We start from the raw sequence: 12,724 nt of genomic DNA on the forward strand, positions 1-12,724 counted from the left end.
GCAACAAAACATTTTGCCAGAATAAGTCCTACCACATGCTGCCGACCTGTCAGTGGCCAAGGCTGCTATAATTTTTTCAACATCTGCATCAGAGTCTATTGCTTCCCCTACAAGGTTTGTGGCCTTCACTCCTTCTGCTGCCTCTCCCACACATAAAGAACTACCTCCAGATTCCTCATCAGCGCAAAGCCTAGGAACTTTAGCATAGCTCCAGAAGTGGGCCCGCTGCATTACCTTAGCAATTGCTGGGGTGGAAGAGGATCTTGTGATTCACTCAGTTAATCCTCCTGTGGGTGGCGGAGCTTCAACCCTAGGCCACCATTATGCTATCACACAAGCCACAATGTCCCTGATGGTGCTGTGATTTAAGAAAATATGAAGAGCCCGGCTGGGCCAGCGTCCCATTCTCAAGGTGGCCAGCCAGATGCTTCTCTCGATGGAGTCTTATTATTATTTTAGTGTCATTAACATGCACATGTTCGGTGTTTGTGTGCGTATTCCTCCTTTCAAAGTAAGGTAAAGGTACCCCTGCCCGTACGGGCCAGTCGTGTCCGACTCTAGGGTTGTGTGCCCGTCTCACTTAAGAGGCCGAGGGCCAGCGCTGTCCGGAGACACTTCCGGGTCACGTGGCCAGCGTGATGAAGCTGCTCTGGTGAGCCAGCACCAGCGCAGCACACGGAAACGCCGTTTACCTTCCCGCTATAAAGCGGTACCTATTTATCTACTTGCACTTAGGGGTGCTTTCGAACTGCTAGGTGGGCAGGAGCTGGGACCGAAAGACGGGAGCTCACCCTGCTGCGGGGCTTCGAACCGCCGACCATACGATCGGCAAGTCCTAGGCACTGAGGTTTTACCCACAGCGCCACCCGCGTCCCTCCTTTCAAAGTAGGGTTGGCAAACTATACTTTTGCTCCAAGATGTCAGGAATGCAGAAGCAGTTATAAAGCACAGAATGGTGGACAGAGAAATGTTAATTGTCTGCCTCACAACTGGCTAATGCCTCCCACTTCCCCAAGCCAATGACGCCCAGTGTTTGAAAGAGCCTTTGCCTACCAGACATGGGCGTAGCCGCAGGGGGGCAACTGCCCCCCCATCAAGTAAATCTATGAAAATACTTAACAGGTTCTGCCTGCCCCCCCCCCCATCATAAATCCTGTCTACGCCCATGTTGCCAGGTGCTTTCCATACGTGTTGGACTTTAATAGGCCCCAGCTTGCACAGCTGTATGGGAGTTGTAGTCCAAATCATCTAGAGAGCAGCCTTTCTCAACCTGTGGGTCCCCAGATGATGTTGAACTACAACTCCCATCACCCCAAGCTAGCAAGGCCAGAGCTCAGGGATGATGGGAGTTGTAGTCCAACAACAACCGGGGAACCACAGGTTGAGAACCAATGAGGAAGGCTGACCACTCGCTTTCTGAACCGAAACGCATCTTTAAGCTGCCCGGAGCTTCGGAGGGGATTCACCTTTTAAAAAGCAGCCTGTCCCTCCCCTGAGCAAAAACCTTCAGCTTTGCTTGAGAGAAAGGAATGCAACAACTCAGAGCCGTGGCTCCGCACGTGCTTGGCCCGCATAAGCAAAGCTGGGAAATGCCCCAAGCATGAAGAGCCTTCCCGGCTGCCCGCTTCCCTCTTCCCTCTTCCTCCTCCTCCCTTCGGCATCACCCCGCGCCGCCTGCTGCCAAGTCCCGTCGGGCGACTTCCGAGGCCCCGAGCTGTGCGCCTTCCCACGACCCGAATCCCCGCGTCTCGCCGCCCGCCCTGATTGGCCGCTGCCCGCGGCCTCGGGCCAATGAGCGTGCTTGGCTTCGGAAGGAGCCGAGTCACGGGCGGAGGCGGAGCGGGAGGCGCTGAGGCGACTGGCTCCGGCGCTGCCGCCATGGCTTCCTACTTCGAGGAGCACGACTGCGAGCCGGGCGCCGGGCCCCGCCAGGAGGAGCCGCATCGCCAGGCGCTGCTGGAACTGGCCAGGTGGGCGTCCCGGGGAGCCGAGCGGGGCAGAGCCGCCACCTGGGCGGGGGGGGGGGGGGGCTCCCTCCCGGGGCAGAGCCGAAAGGCAGCCTCGGGACACAGAGCTGTCCAAAGAAGGGATCAGCAGCCTCGCCTGGCCCGGGACGGGATAGCTAACAATCCGGGAGAGCAGCGGGAAACGGTGCTGGAAGAAGGGTAAAAGGTAAAGGGACCCCTGGCCATTAGGTCCAGTCGTGGCCGACTCTGGGGTTGCGGCACTCATCTCGCTTTAGTGGCCGAGGGAGCAGGCGTACAGCTTCCAGATCATGTGGCCAGCATGACTAAGCCGCTTCTGGCGAAACCAGAGCAGCGCACGGAAATGCCGTTTACCTTCCTGCCAGAGCGGTACCTATTTATCTACTTGCACTTTGACGTGCTTTCGAACTGCTAGGTTGGCAGGAGCAGGGACTGAGCAACCAGAGCTCACCCCATCGTCGCGGGGATTCGAACCGCCGACCTTCTGATCGGCAAGCCCTAGGCTCTGGGGTTTAACCCACAGCGCCACCCGCGTCCCACATGAATAAGGGAATTTCCCGCAAAAAAGGGAAGGTTGACAGCTATGTCTGGACATGCCTAGGCAGGTCCCCCCACTTTCAGGTAGACTGCCCCTGAACCTGAGGCTCCCTCTCGCCCTCACGACTAGTTGACCCATTCTCCCATCTTCCCTGCAGTTCTGCTTCTTGGCCGTGGCAAGGTTTTCAGAATCTGTTGCGTTGTTGTTTCTATATTACAGTGGTACCTTGGGTTACATACGCTTCAGGTTACATACGCTTCAGGTTACATACGCTTCAGGTTACAGACTCCACTAACCCAGAAATAGTGCTTCAGGTTAAGAACTTGCTTCAGGATGAGAACAGAAATCGTGCTCTGGCGGCGCTGCGGCAGCAAGATGCCCCATTAGCTAAAGTGGTGCTTCAGGTTAAGAACAGTTTCAGGCGAAGAACAGACCTTTGGAACGAATTAAGTACATAAACAGAGGTACCACTGTACATTGTGTGGTTAGCATTCAGGGTCCTCACCCCCAGTCTAAAACTCCACACAGGAGAAACGGGACGGGAAGGGCCTGAGCCGGGCGGTGGAGCATCTGCTCTGCATGCTCAGGGCCTCACGCTTCATCCCCAGCATCTCAAGGTGGGCTTGGGAGGGACCACTGTCTGCTGTCTTGGGAAGCCACTGCCAGTCAGTGAAGGCAGCAATGAAATAGCTGGGCCAATGATCTGGCTTGGAATAAGGCAGCTTCCCCGTGTTGAAAACGTGTTAAACATGGAAACAATAAGGTCTTGTTTCAGTTTCATGTGCTTAGGCTTAGTTCACAGGGCAACTAAGGAGCCACAGCAAAGGCATCTCACAAAAAGGGGGATTGGAAGGAGGAACGAGCAGGATAAAAATCACACTGTCTTTTCTTACCTCCCAGGATCTTTTTGGCCAATGCAACACCAATTAAAAAGTGATCCCAGGGAGGATCCTGGAAATTATAGGCTGGTTAGCTTAAAGCAGTGGTTCTCAAAGGGTGTGGGAGAAGAGGATGGCAAGGGTGTCTAGGGCAATCAAAGAAGCATTTAAACATTTTGGTATAGTACAGCAGTGTTTCCCAACCTTGTGCCTCCAGCTGTTTTTGGACTACAATTCCCACCATCCCTTGCCACTGGTCTTGCTAGTCAGGGATGATGGGAGTTGTAGTTCAAAAACAGCTGGAGGCACAAGGTTGGGAAACACTGTAGTACAGTATTATATGGTATAGCATATATAATTTTTTTAGCAGAATATTGATAGATATATTTTCAAACTGAGAGCAAGAGCATCAACTGATTCTGTGGACAATCCTAGGTGTGTTTTCCAATGTATTTTATCAATTTTTAAAAATGGTGTGGTGCAAGCACATTTTTATTCTGAAAGTGTGGCCCCGAGAAAAAGGTTTTGAGAACCACTGGCTTACTGTCTCTTCTAGGAAAACTGGTGGGGAGCATTGCTAAAGTGAGTTCGCAGGCATGTAGAAGTACCAGTTTTGCTGAAGTAGAACTAGGATGACTTGTGCAAGGGCAAATCCTGCCTCACTATTCGGCGGTGTACGCACACCTGTTTACTCTGCATCCATTGTGCACCCACTGCTGGTTTGGGAAGCAAAGTACAATGTGTGCTTAGATTTCTAAATGCTGCTGACAACCCTTGAGTAAGCTTAACGGCCATTGAACAAGGGGAGAATTGTGAAGAGTTCTAAAAGGATTTCTCCAAACTGTGAATGTGTGAGCAAGTGTAAAGGGATGCACACACAAAAATCTTAAAATGTCACATATTTCCTCATGGGCTGTGAACTTTTGTAAAAAAATGTTTTATTTAGAATTTTCAAGCAGACATTACATTTTTAATTTCCACTGTTTTTTCTAATAAATGTGAACTTCCCCTTCATAGTTTCCTTATTTCCTCTTAGTTTGCTGCATATTGTAACTAGCCTCCTTCCTTATTATCTAAACTACTTTTCACTGCTGTTTACAATTCATATCCTACTTGCATATTAATATGGTTATTATAGTTCTTCAAATATTCTATGAAAGGCTTCCATTTTTCCCTAAACACTGACTCCTCCTGGTCTTTGATTTTCATTGTTAAACTTTTTAACTCCTCATACTCTGTCAATTTATTCTGCCAGTCTACTTCAGTTGGTATCTCACCATCCTTCAACTTTTGCACATATATTATACTTGCTGCCATTGTTGGGTATAAAAATAAGCTGACCGGCTTTTTGGGGACGTCCAATTCCCTTATTCCAAGGAGAAAGGCTTCAGGGTTTTTTGTGTGTTTTTTTAAACGCCAACTTGAATATCTTATTCAAAATCCTTTAGCCTTTTTGCATGTTTGCCACATGTAGAAGACTGTACCTTCCATCTCTTGGCACTTCCAGCGTATATTAGAACCTTTTTTTACACATCTTAGCAAGTTTACTTGGGATCAAGTACCATCTATAGATGATCTTTAGATAGTTCTCCCTCAGGGTGTAACAGGCTGCAAATGTCATATTAATCACCCATAGTTTTTCCCATGATGCCCTCTTGATGTTGTGTCCTACATCCCTTGCCCAGTGTACCATGGCAGCTTTGAGCAGTTCAGCTTTCGTTTCCCATTCCAGCAGGATTTTGTACATTTTTAAAATTAGTTTTTCATTATTCTCCATTAAACCCCTTTCAAAGTCAGAACTTTGTTCAGCAGATCCCTCCAGTTTATCTTTTTTGTACATCTCAGATTGGAACCACTCTGTTATCCATTCCTTAATGTCCTCTCTTTTTTTGAGCATTACTCCTGCTTCACCGGTCTCTAATATGTCTCTGTAGGTGCCCCATTTCTTTTTCATATTCATTTTCTTCATAGAACTTGCTTCAGTGGGCTAGAGCAGGGGTCACCAACCTAAGGCCCATGGGCCGGAAGCAGCCTGCAGAGCTCATTTTATCAGCCCATGAGCCGCCCCCGAACTGAGCTGCCTGCTCACGTGCTGCGCTAAACTGACGCTGCATGGGGACTCGCTTCCGCAGCACCGGAAATCATGTCTGCACAGACGCTGGAAATTGCAGGGGCGCACACTCACACGCACGTGTGATCCTGCCCACGGAGGGATCTCTGCGGGACCGACCCAGACCAGGCAAGATAAACCTTGCCGACCCCTGGGCTAGAGCCATAGTGGGTTATTCCTTTCAAACAGGTTTTTATACCCATCCGTACTGTACAGAGGCTTCTTATAATGTGGTCTAAGAATCCTTTACGTACTCTTACTTTATCATCCCATAGGTATGCATGCCAACCATATTGTCTATCAAATCCTTCTAAATCCAATAATCCAACATCTTCGAGACCTATCCATTCTGTTAACCAGCATAGACATGCTACTTCATAATACAATCCAAGATCTGGTAGTAAGAATCTGCCTCTGTCTTTTATATCTGTTAAAATTTTGTACTTAACTCTTGGCTTCTTCCCCTGCCAAATGAATCCTGATATGTCTCTCTGCCACTGTTTAAAACAACTTAAATTGCTTATTCTGGTATAGCATCATAGGCAGGACTTGTTGACCTTTTTTTAGGGAGAGAACCCAAAGTTGTTGAAGGGAGGGGGACATCTCTTCTTTGCCCACTCACCCCACTGCTGGGGCCAAATATTATAAACCACCACCAGGGAATGGCACTGCAACACTGCAAAGGTGCTGAAACACACTAAAGAGGTGAGTTCCGGCTGAAAAAAAGCCCTGGTCTTTGGTAATATTTTCATTTTGATGGCTGATATTCTTCTTGATAAGGAAAGTTGCATCTCCCTCCACTTTTCCAAGTCTTTTTTTTTTTTACTTCTTTCCACACCCTCATACAATTACCCATGCAGCTCTCAACCACTTCTGGAATGGACTCACTTTTTGTATTCCAGAAATTCAGGTCGTAAACTCAGTCCAATTAAAGTCCATCCAAAACACACTGTTTACGATCCTCACTTGTTTTTTTGTGAAGCTGCTGCTACTGGATCAGCTTATGAGGCTTCCTTCTGCAAAGAAAGCATGGCGTCCTGTGCTCGGTGTCTACCCAGGTCGACCTCAAACAGTGCTTTCCAGCTCTGCAAAGGTTGGGGGAGCCGTAATTCATGCCGTGGGGGTGCAAGACAATCCGGACCTTTATTAGGAGGTTTAGTGCCCACGCTTTCCTCCCTATGCTCTGCGACAGCCCAGTCTCACAATAAGCAGCCAAGGTCCTTCATGGTAACTCAGAAGTCTGAGGAAAACATGTTCCCCCTTCCAGAATAAAACAACAATCCCACCTCTTCTTTCTCTGATGCTCCCAGTGAGTGAAGCAGAGAAGATCCCCCAGGGTTCAATGAGCACCTTATTTTGGAAATTGGGTCACAATTAAAATTTGAAAAATAACCAAACAAGTATTAAAAACCACCCCAGAAGTGGCCTTACTAAACATCTTCCAAGACAATAATGCCCACTTACACCACAAAGCACTCATAACCCACCTACTTTCAGCAGCCAGAAGCATCATAGCCAGACACTGGGGACCAATGGTACCAAATAATATGGGAAACAGCCTTACTAGAAAAATTAACCAATAAACTGAAACTGACACGGGGACAAATAGAAGAAGACACCTTCACCCTGGTATGGCTCCCCTTTATCACATACACAGCCCAACAAGACAATGACAAAAATCTACCAACAGCATACAAATCAATATGGCTAACCTGATCCAAAACACCCACCCACCCCACTCACACATGAAAACAAAGACCACCCCAGCCAACCACAAACAAACAACCACACCTTGGCCAACCCCAACCTCTCTCACTACCAAAGGAACACAAGTGAACAACAAAGAACCTGCACAAACAACGCTGACACAAAACCCCACATATAGTAAGTAAAATAGTAACACCGTCGCCTGACCCCACCCCCACCCATCTTTCTCCCCCCTCCACCTCTTTCCCCCTTTTCTCCCCAATGTCTCAACAAATGAAACTGATTTGTAAAAATGTTACATGGGGAAAATAAATATACGAGAGACATTGCACACACTTTTGTAAATCAAGAAAACCTTCAATAAAAAAAATCGACAATTAAAATGTGAAAGAACGTATGCAAAGGTTAATATCAAAGATCTTTTTATCAAAGATAAACTAATCTAAATAAAAGAACAAACCAAAAGGAAAACTTCCATTTTTTGTGTCAGCTGTATCTAGAAAATTATTCAAAACATCCATTCCAAAATAGCACCCAACAAATGTTTTCTCCAGTCCTCAAACCCAGATATTATTTTCTTTTTTCATTCAAAAAGTATGTAAGGAATTTCCAATCTTTAGTCATTTGGAATTTGGATCACGAGCTCTCTGATAAGGAAGCCCAGTGGTGGCTGCTCACACACTTTTCCTCCAACATATGCAGGTCCCTCTTCAATGGCCTGGAGATTGATGTGGGCTTCTTGGAGAGTGAAGACTGGGACCACCGGCTCCCCCCGCCAGCTGCCAAGCAAGCTGTAGAGAGCCTTCCTTCCGTGCCTGTTACCCCACAGCAAGCAGGTAATAGCTTTGATTTCAATCTGGGCCTTGTATATCACAGCACTTCAAGAGCTGTGGTTAGAAGACAGTCTATGTCAGCCTTCTCTAGGTGTTTTGGACTACAACTCCCGTCAGCCCCAGCCGGCACACTCATTTAAGAAAGTAACAAGAATTTGAGCGTCTATGTCTCCAAGACCTCTCAGTCTTGGAAAGCGTCCAACCCAATTTCTGTGGAAGAGATGGTCCAGAGGAGTCATGTGGGAGTCAAAAGCAGCCTGGGGAACCGGAGGAAAGTTGCAAGATGTAGGTTGATCTCTACCTGCAATGGCAGCAGCTGTGCCCCCATTTCCAAGCTCAGCAGGAATAAGGTGCATCTCTCACCTTCCCTGCCTGCTGGTATTCCTGCCTCTGCTGAGCACCTACGGCTCTTCCTTACTTGCCTTCCTGTTTGTATACTCAAGGTTTGCTTTTTGGTCATGACAAAGTTCAAAAGCTCACCTTTAAAAAGTTTTATTTATTACATCTACAGTCATACCTCAGGTGGAATGTGCTTCAGGTTGAGCGCTTTCGGGTTGCACTCTGCGGCAACCCGGAAGTAACAGAGCGCGTTACTTCGGGGTTTCGCCGCTCGCGCATGCACAGACACTCAAAATGACGTCATGCGCGGAAGCGGCAAAACGCGACCTGCGCAGACGTGCCGTCGCATCTTACGTTCTGTTCAGGATGTGAACGGGGCTCTGGAACGGATCCCATTCACATCCCGAGGTACCACTGTATACTGTATCCCACCTTTCCTCTAAGGAGCTGAAGGTGGGGTATACAGTACTTTCCCCTCCCCATATTATCTTCACAACAACCCTGTGAGGTACATTGAGTGAGTGGCAATTTGAACCCTGGTCCTAGTCTAGCACTCTAACCGCTACATCACAAGGGCTCTCTGCAGTGTTTTCCACCAGCTCTGGTGCAGGATTATTATTATTATCAGGCTCTTTTCTGATTGAGGATACTTCCAGGAAGAATCTGGCACAAAATGTCACGACTCCCAGGTGTGAGGATTAAACTTTTGATCTTCTAGCAGCATCTGTTCAAAGGCTTTGGCATCCAGAGGATGGAGTATTTGTGCTTGGCTTGTCCAGCTTTTCCATCATGTATGCTTGCTCTTGTAGTAGCAATAATCCACTAGTAATCTTATAGTAATCTTATGTGGGACGCGGGTGGCGCTGTGGGTTAAAGCCTCAGCGCCTAGGACTTGCCGATCGAAAGGTTGGCGGTTCGAATCCCCGCGGCGGGGTGCGCTCCCGTCGTTCGGTCCCAGCGCCTGCCAACCTAGCAGTTCGAAAGCACCTTCGGGTGCAAGTAGATAAATAGGGACCGCTTACCAGCGGGAAGGTAAACGGCGTTTCCATGTGCGGCTCTGGCTCGCCAGATGCAGCTTGTCACGCTGGCCACGTGACCCGGAAGTGTCTGCGGACAGCGCTGGCTCCTGGCCTCTTAAGTGAGATGGGCGCACAACCCCAGAGTCTGTCAAGACTGGCCCGTACGGGCAGGGGTACCTTTACCTTTAATCTTATAGTAGAAAAATCCAATTAGAATAAAATGCTTGTAAATATGGGATTGGCAGGATTTCTGAGCTTTGCAAAGGTGTGGCCGTGCTGTGTTTCGGTAGGGTGGAGCCAACTTGATGGAACTGTTTTCTGCCTTTTCCTTTCTCCAACCACTTGTGGGGTTAGACAAAGGGCTGAAGTGTCCGGTGTGCCTGCTGGAGTTTGAGGAGGAAGAGGTGGTCAGGAAGATGCCCTGCGAGCACATCTTCCACAAAGGCTGTATTCTTCCCTGGCTTGGAAAGGTGAAGTATTGGAACAGGGACATTCCCTCTCTGGTACCTGGGATGGCTCCCTCCACCCTTTCCCTTTTCTCAAGAGGCTGCTGCCGCTAACTCCTTTCTCCTTGCCCAGACCAACTCCTGTCCTCTCTGCCGTCATGAGCTGCCCACTGACGACGAACAGTATGAAGAGTACAAGAAGGACAAGGTGAGTGCTGATCCCTGTGGGCAGGTGCAAGGGTTAGATGTACGCCTTTTGGCCTGAGGTGCTGCATTAGCTTGTGGAGAAGCACCTGGGGGCCACATGTCAGCCGTGAATAGAGCCGGAGGCATTCATATTTACCTTTATTTTCCAAGGTGCGGCGGCAACAGCAGGCGCATCGGCTGGAGTATCTGCATGGTGCCATGTACACGTGAGGAAGGCATGCCCTCTGCCTCTCCTTCCAGCTCAAGGCTGACAACCGCAATCTCGCCCACATTGCCAGGAAGCAGGGCGCCCCCAGGGCCAAGAAAGGCAGCAGCCCTCCTTCCTTCCCCACTTCCAAAAGCTTGTTGCGCATCCATAATAAATGCCGGGCTTCATTAAGTAACTTCTCTTGCTGTAGTTTCCCTCACCGCACAAGTATGTGATCATGTGGAGGGCAGAGTAGGCAGAGGGTGTGTTCTCTCTGGGGGGAAAGCATTGTGGCCCCAGAACCTGCAGCATTTGTGGGGAGGTGGCCAGAACAGCTCAAAAAGCAAGGCAGCCACCAGTAAATCAAGAAAATTCTCCTTACCCGTTTTTGTCTGCCCCCCCCCTCCAGTTTTATTTACATGCCTCTTCTCCTGATTTGATTCTTGCCATTTCCTCTGGCAAGACTTGGGCTGTCGCTTACAAAACCTGGGAAGAGACATGCCTTCACCTTATGGGCCAATTTTGGCCTGCCAGGTTGTTTTGCGGGTATTTGCAGGCAACTCAAGTTCTTTCAGAGTGTGAAGCGGTATATAGATATGTGATCTAGTTGACACTGTGTACTTTGAATTTCAGAAAGCTTTCAACAAGGTGCCTCATCAAAGACGTCTGTGTTAAGCTTTGCAGTAATGGAATAAGAGGTTCTCTTGTACATCAGGATTTGGTTAAGTAGCGGGAAGTAGAGAGTAGGAATAAATGGGCAGTTCTTTGAATGGAGGGGTGTAGAAAGTGGAGTGCCTCCCCCAACAATGATTGGTATTTGACCTTGCACTTTTTAACTTGTTCATGAAAGATGTAGAGTTAGGGGTGAGCCGTTGAGCAGTGAGGTGGCCAAGTTTGCTAGCAATATAAAATTGTTCAGTGTGGTGTTTGTATTTAAGCGTGAAAAACTCCAAAAGGACCTCTCCCCATTGAGCAAATGGCCCCCCAAAATGGCAAACGCAGTTCAATCTAAACAAGTGCAGAAGCGATGCATGTCAAGAAGAAAAATCTCAATTTCACTCATGGGGTCTGAACTTGCGGTGACTGGCCATGAATGAGACCTTGGCATAGTGAAGATTGTGACCCAGAGTGCGGGAGCCATGAAAAATTCAAATCCCATGCTGGCTTTCATTAGGAAAGGAGTTGAAAATAAAACTGCTGGGATCATAATGCTGTTATACAGATCTCTGCTGTGACATTTGGAATACTTTATACAGTTACAGTCACCTCACCTAGGATATTGCAGAGCAGGAAATATCAGAAAAGGGTGACCCAAATGATCAAGGGGATGGAGCAACTCCCCTGTGAGGAAAGGTTGCGGCATTAGGGACCCTTTAGTTTATAGAGAAAAGGTGACATGAATGAAGTTTATAAAATTATGCGTGGCAGGGAGAAAGTGGATAAAGGTTTTCTTCCTCATAACATGATTTGTGCGCAGTCAGTAAAGCTGAACGTTGGAAGATTCAGGGCTTCACACAGAACATAGTTAAACTACCAAGTAGGATGGCTTAACACGGGTATTTGACAAATTCATGGAAGCTACTAGCTACAGTGGCTATACTTTGCCTCCAGAGTTGGGCGGCAGGAGCAGTTCCAAATACCAGTTGCTGGAATCCTCAAGAGGGGAGAGTGATCTTGCGCCCAGGTCTTTGGGGGGGTTTTCTATAGGCATCAGGGTGCCCACTGTGAGAACAGAATGCTGGACTAGATTATTCCTGACCCAGCAAGCTCCTCTTAAGCAAGTGACAGGCACTTAATTGCTGGTTGTTTGGCAAGCACTGTCTTGACAAGTGTCAGTCTGATGCCATTAATACAGATGACTGACAAGTGAGTAGTGTCAAAGTGAGAGGGAGGGGGTTGAGATGGAGATCTGGTCTGCCAGAGCAAAAAAGTTACCCAACCCTTCATTATATCATGCAAAATCCCCACAGCTTGCACGAGTCCTGTGCGTAGCTTGCTATATGAAAGGCTAGCATCTTCAGCCATGGCCATGTTGGAAAACCACTGGGTGGTGCCTCTGCTTCAGAACATCCTTGGCCAATGGTAAAGGATGATGGGAGCTCTAGTCCAGCAATTTCTGGAGGGTCACTGGTCCTCTGCCCTCTTCCTGCACTTTAGAGGGCTCTGTGGCTAAGAAAGGCAGGTGTGTACTCTCATCTTCTGTGAAGCAGGCCTTGGGTGCTATGTTTGTACAAATGCTGGCTGCTATTACCTAGTCTGTTTCTGTGTGTAGAGAGACAGCAGACTGGACCTTCATTTTGGCGAGCAAACTCTGGAAATACACACAACCAATAAACTCAGCTAAAGAAAAGGCCATTCCCTTGGCATGTGTGATTTTGGTCTCTGGAAGTTGGGGGTGGCAAATATGCAGGAGGGGCTTAAAGTATGCAAGACAGCCTTTTTTGGCCCAAGGTCTGCAACGGCAAGGGGACAAAT

The 12,724-nt window shown here is 48.2% G+C and overlaps 1 protein-coding gene across 1 annotated transcript; it reads left to right on the forward strand.

Moving 5' to 3' along the window:
* The first annotated feature begins 1,670 nt into the window (after positions 1 to 1,670).
* On the forward strand, positions 1,671 to 10,445 carry RNF181 (ring finger protein 181). Its single transcript, XM_028741207.2, has 5 exons — positions 1,671 to 1,970; positions 7,921 to 8,054; positions 9,764 to 9,879; positions 9,989 to 10,063; positions 10,213 to 10,445. Exons 1-5 carry the CDS (start codon positions 1,792 to 1,794, stop codon positions 10,270 to 10,272), a joined length of 564 nt encoding a protein of 187 aa, XP_028597040.2. The 5' UTR covers positions 1,671 to 1,791; the 3' UTR covers positions 10,273 to 10,445.
* The last annotated feature ends 2,279 nt before the right edge of the window (positions 10,446 to 12,724 follow it).

The sequence above is a fragment of the Podarcis muralis genome, chromosome 7 (assembly GCF_964188315.1).
Source record: "Podarcis muralis chromosome 7, rPodMur119.hap1.1, whole genome shotgun sequence".
Taxonomy (NCBI): domain Eukaryota; kingdom Metazoa; phylum Chordata; class Lepidosauria; order Squamata; family Lacertidae; genus Podarcis; species Podarcis muralis.

Excerpts from the sequence above, each read along its gene's own strand:
- RNF181 (XM_028741207.2), top strand. The coding sequence starts at position 1,792 with ATGAGCGTGCTTGGCTTCGGAAGGAGCCGAGTCACGGGCGGAGGCGGA. Across the intron at positions 1,971-7,920 it reads GCGCTGCTGGAACTGGCCAG|GTCCCTCTTCAATGGCCTGG; the intron begins GTGGGCGTCCCG and ends CAACATATGCAG. Across the intron at positions 10,064-10,212 it reads AAGAGTACAAGAAGGACAAG|GTGCGGCGGCAACAGCAGGC; the intron begins GTGAGTGCTGAT and ends TTATTTTCCAAG.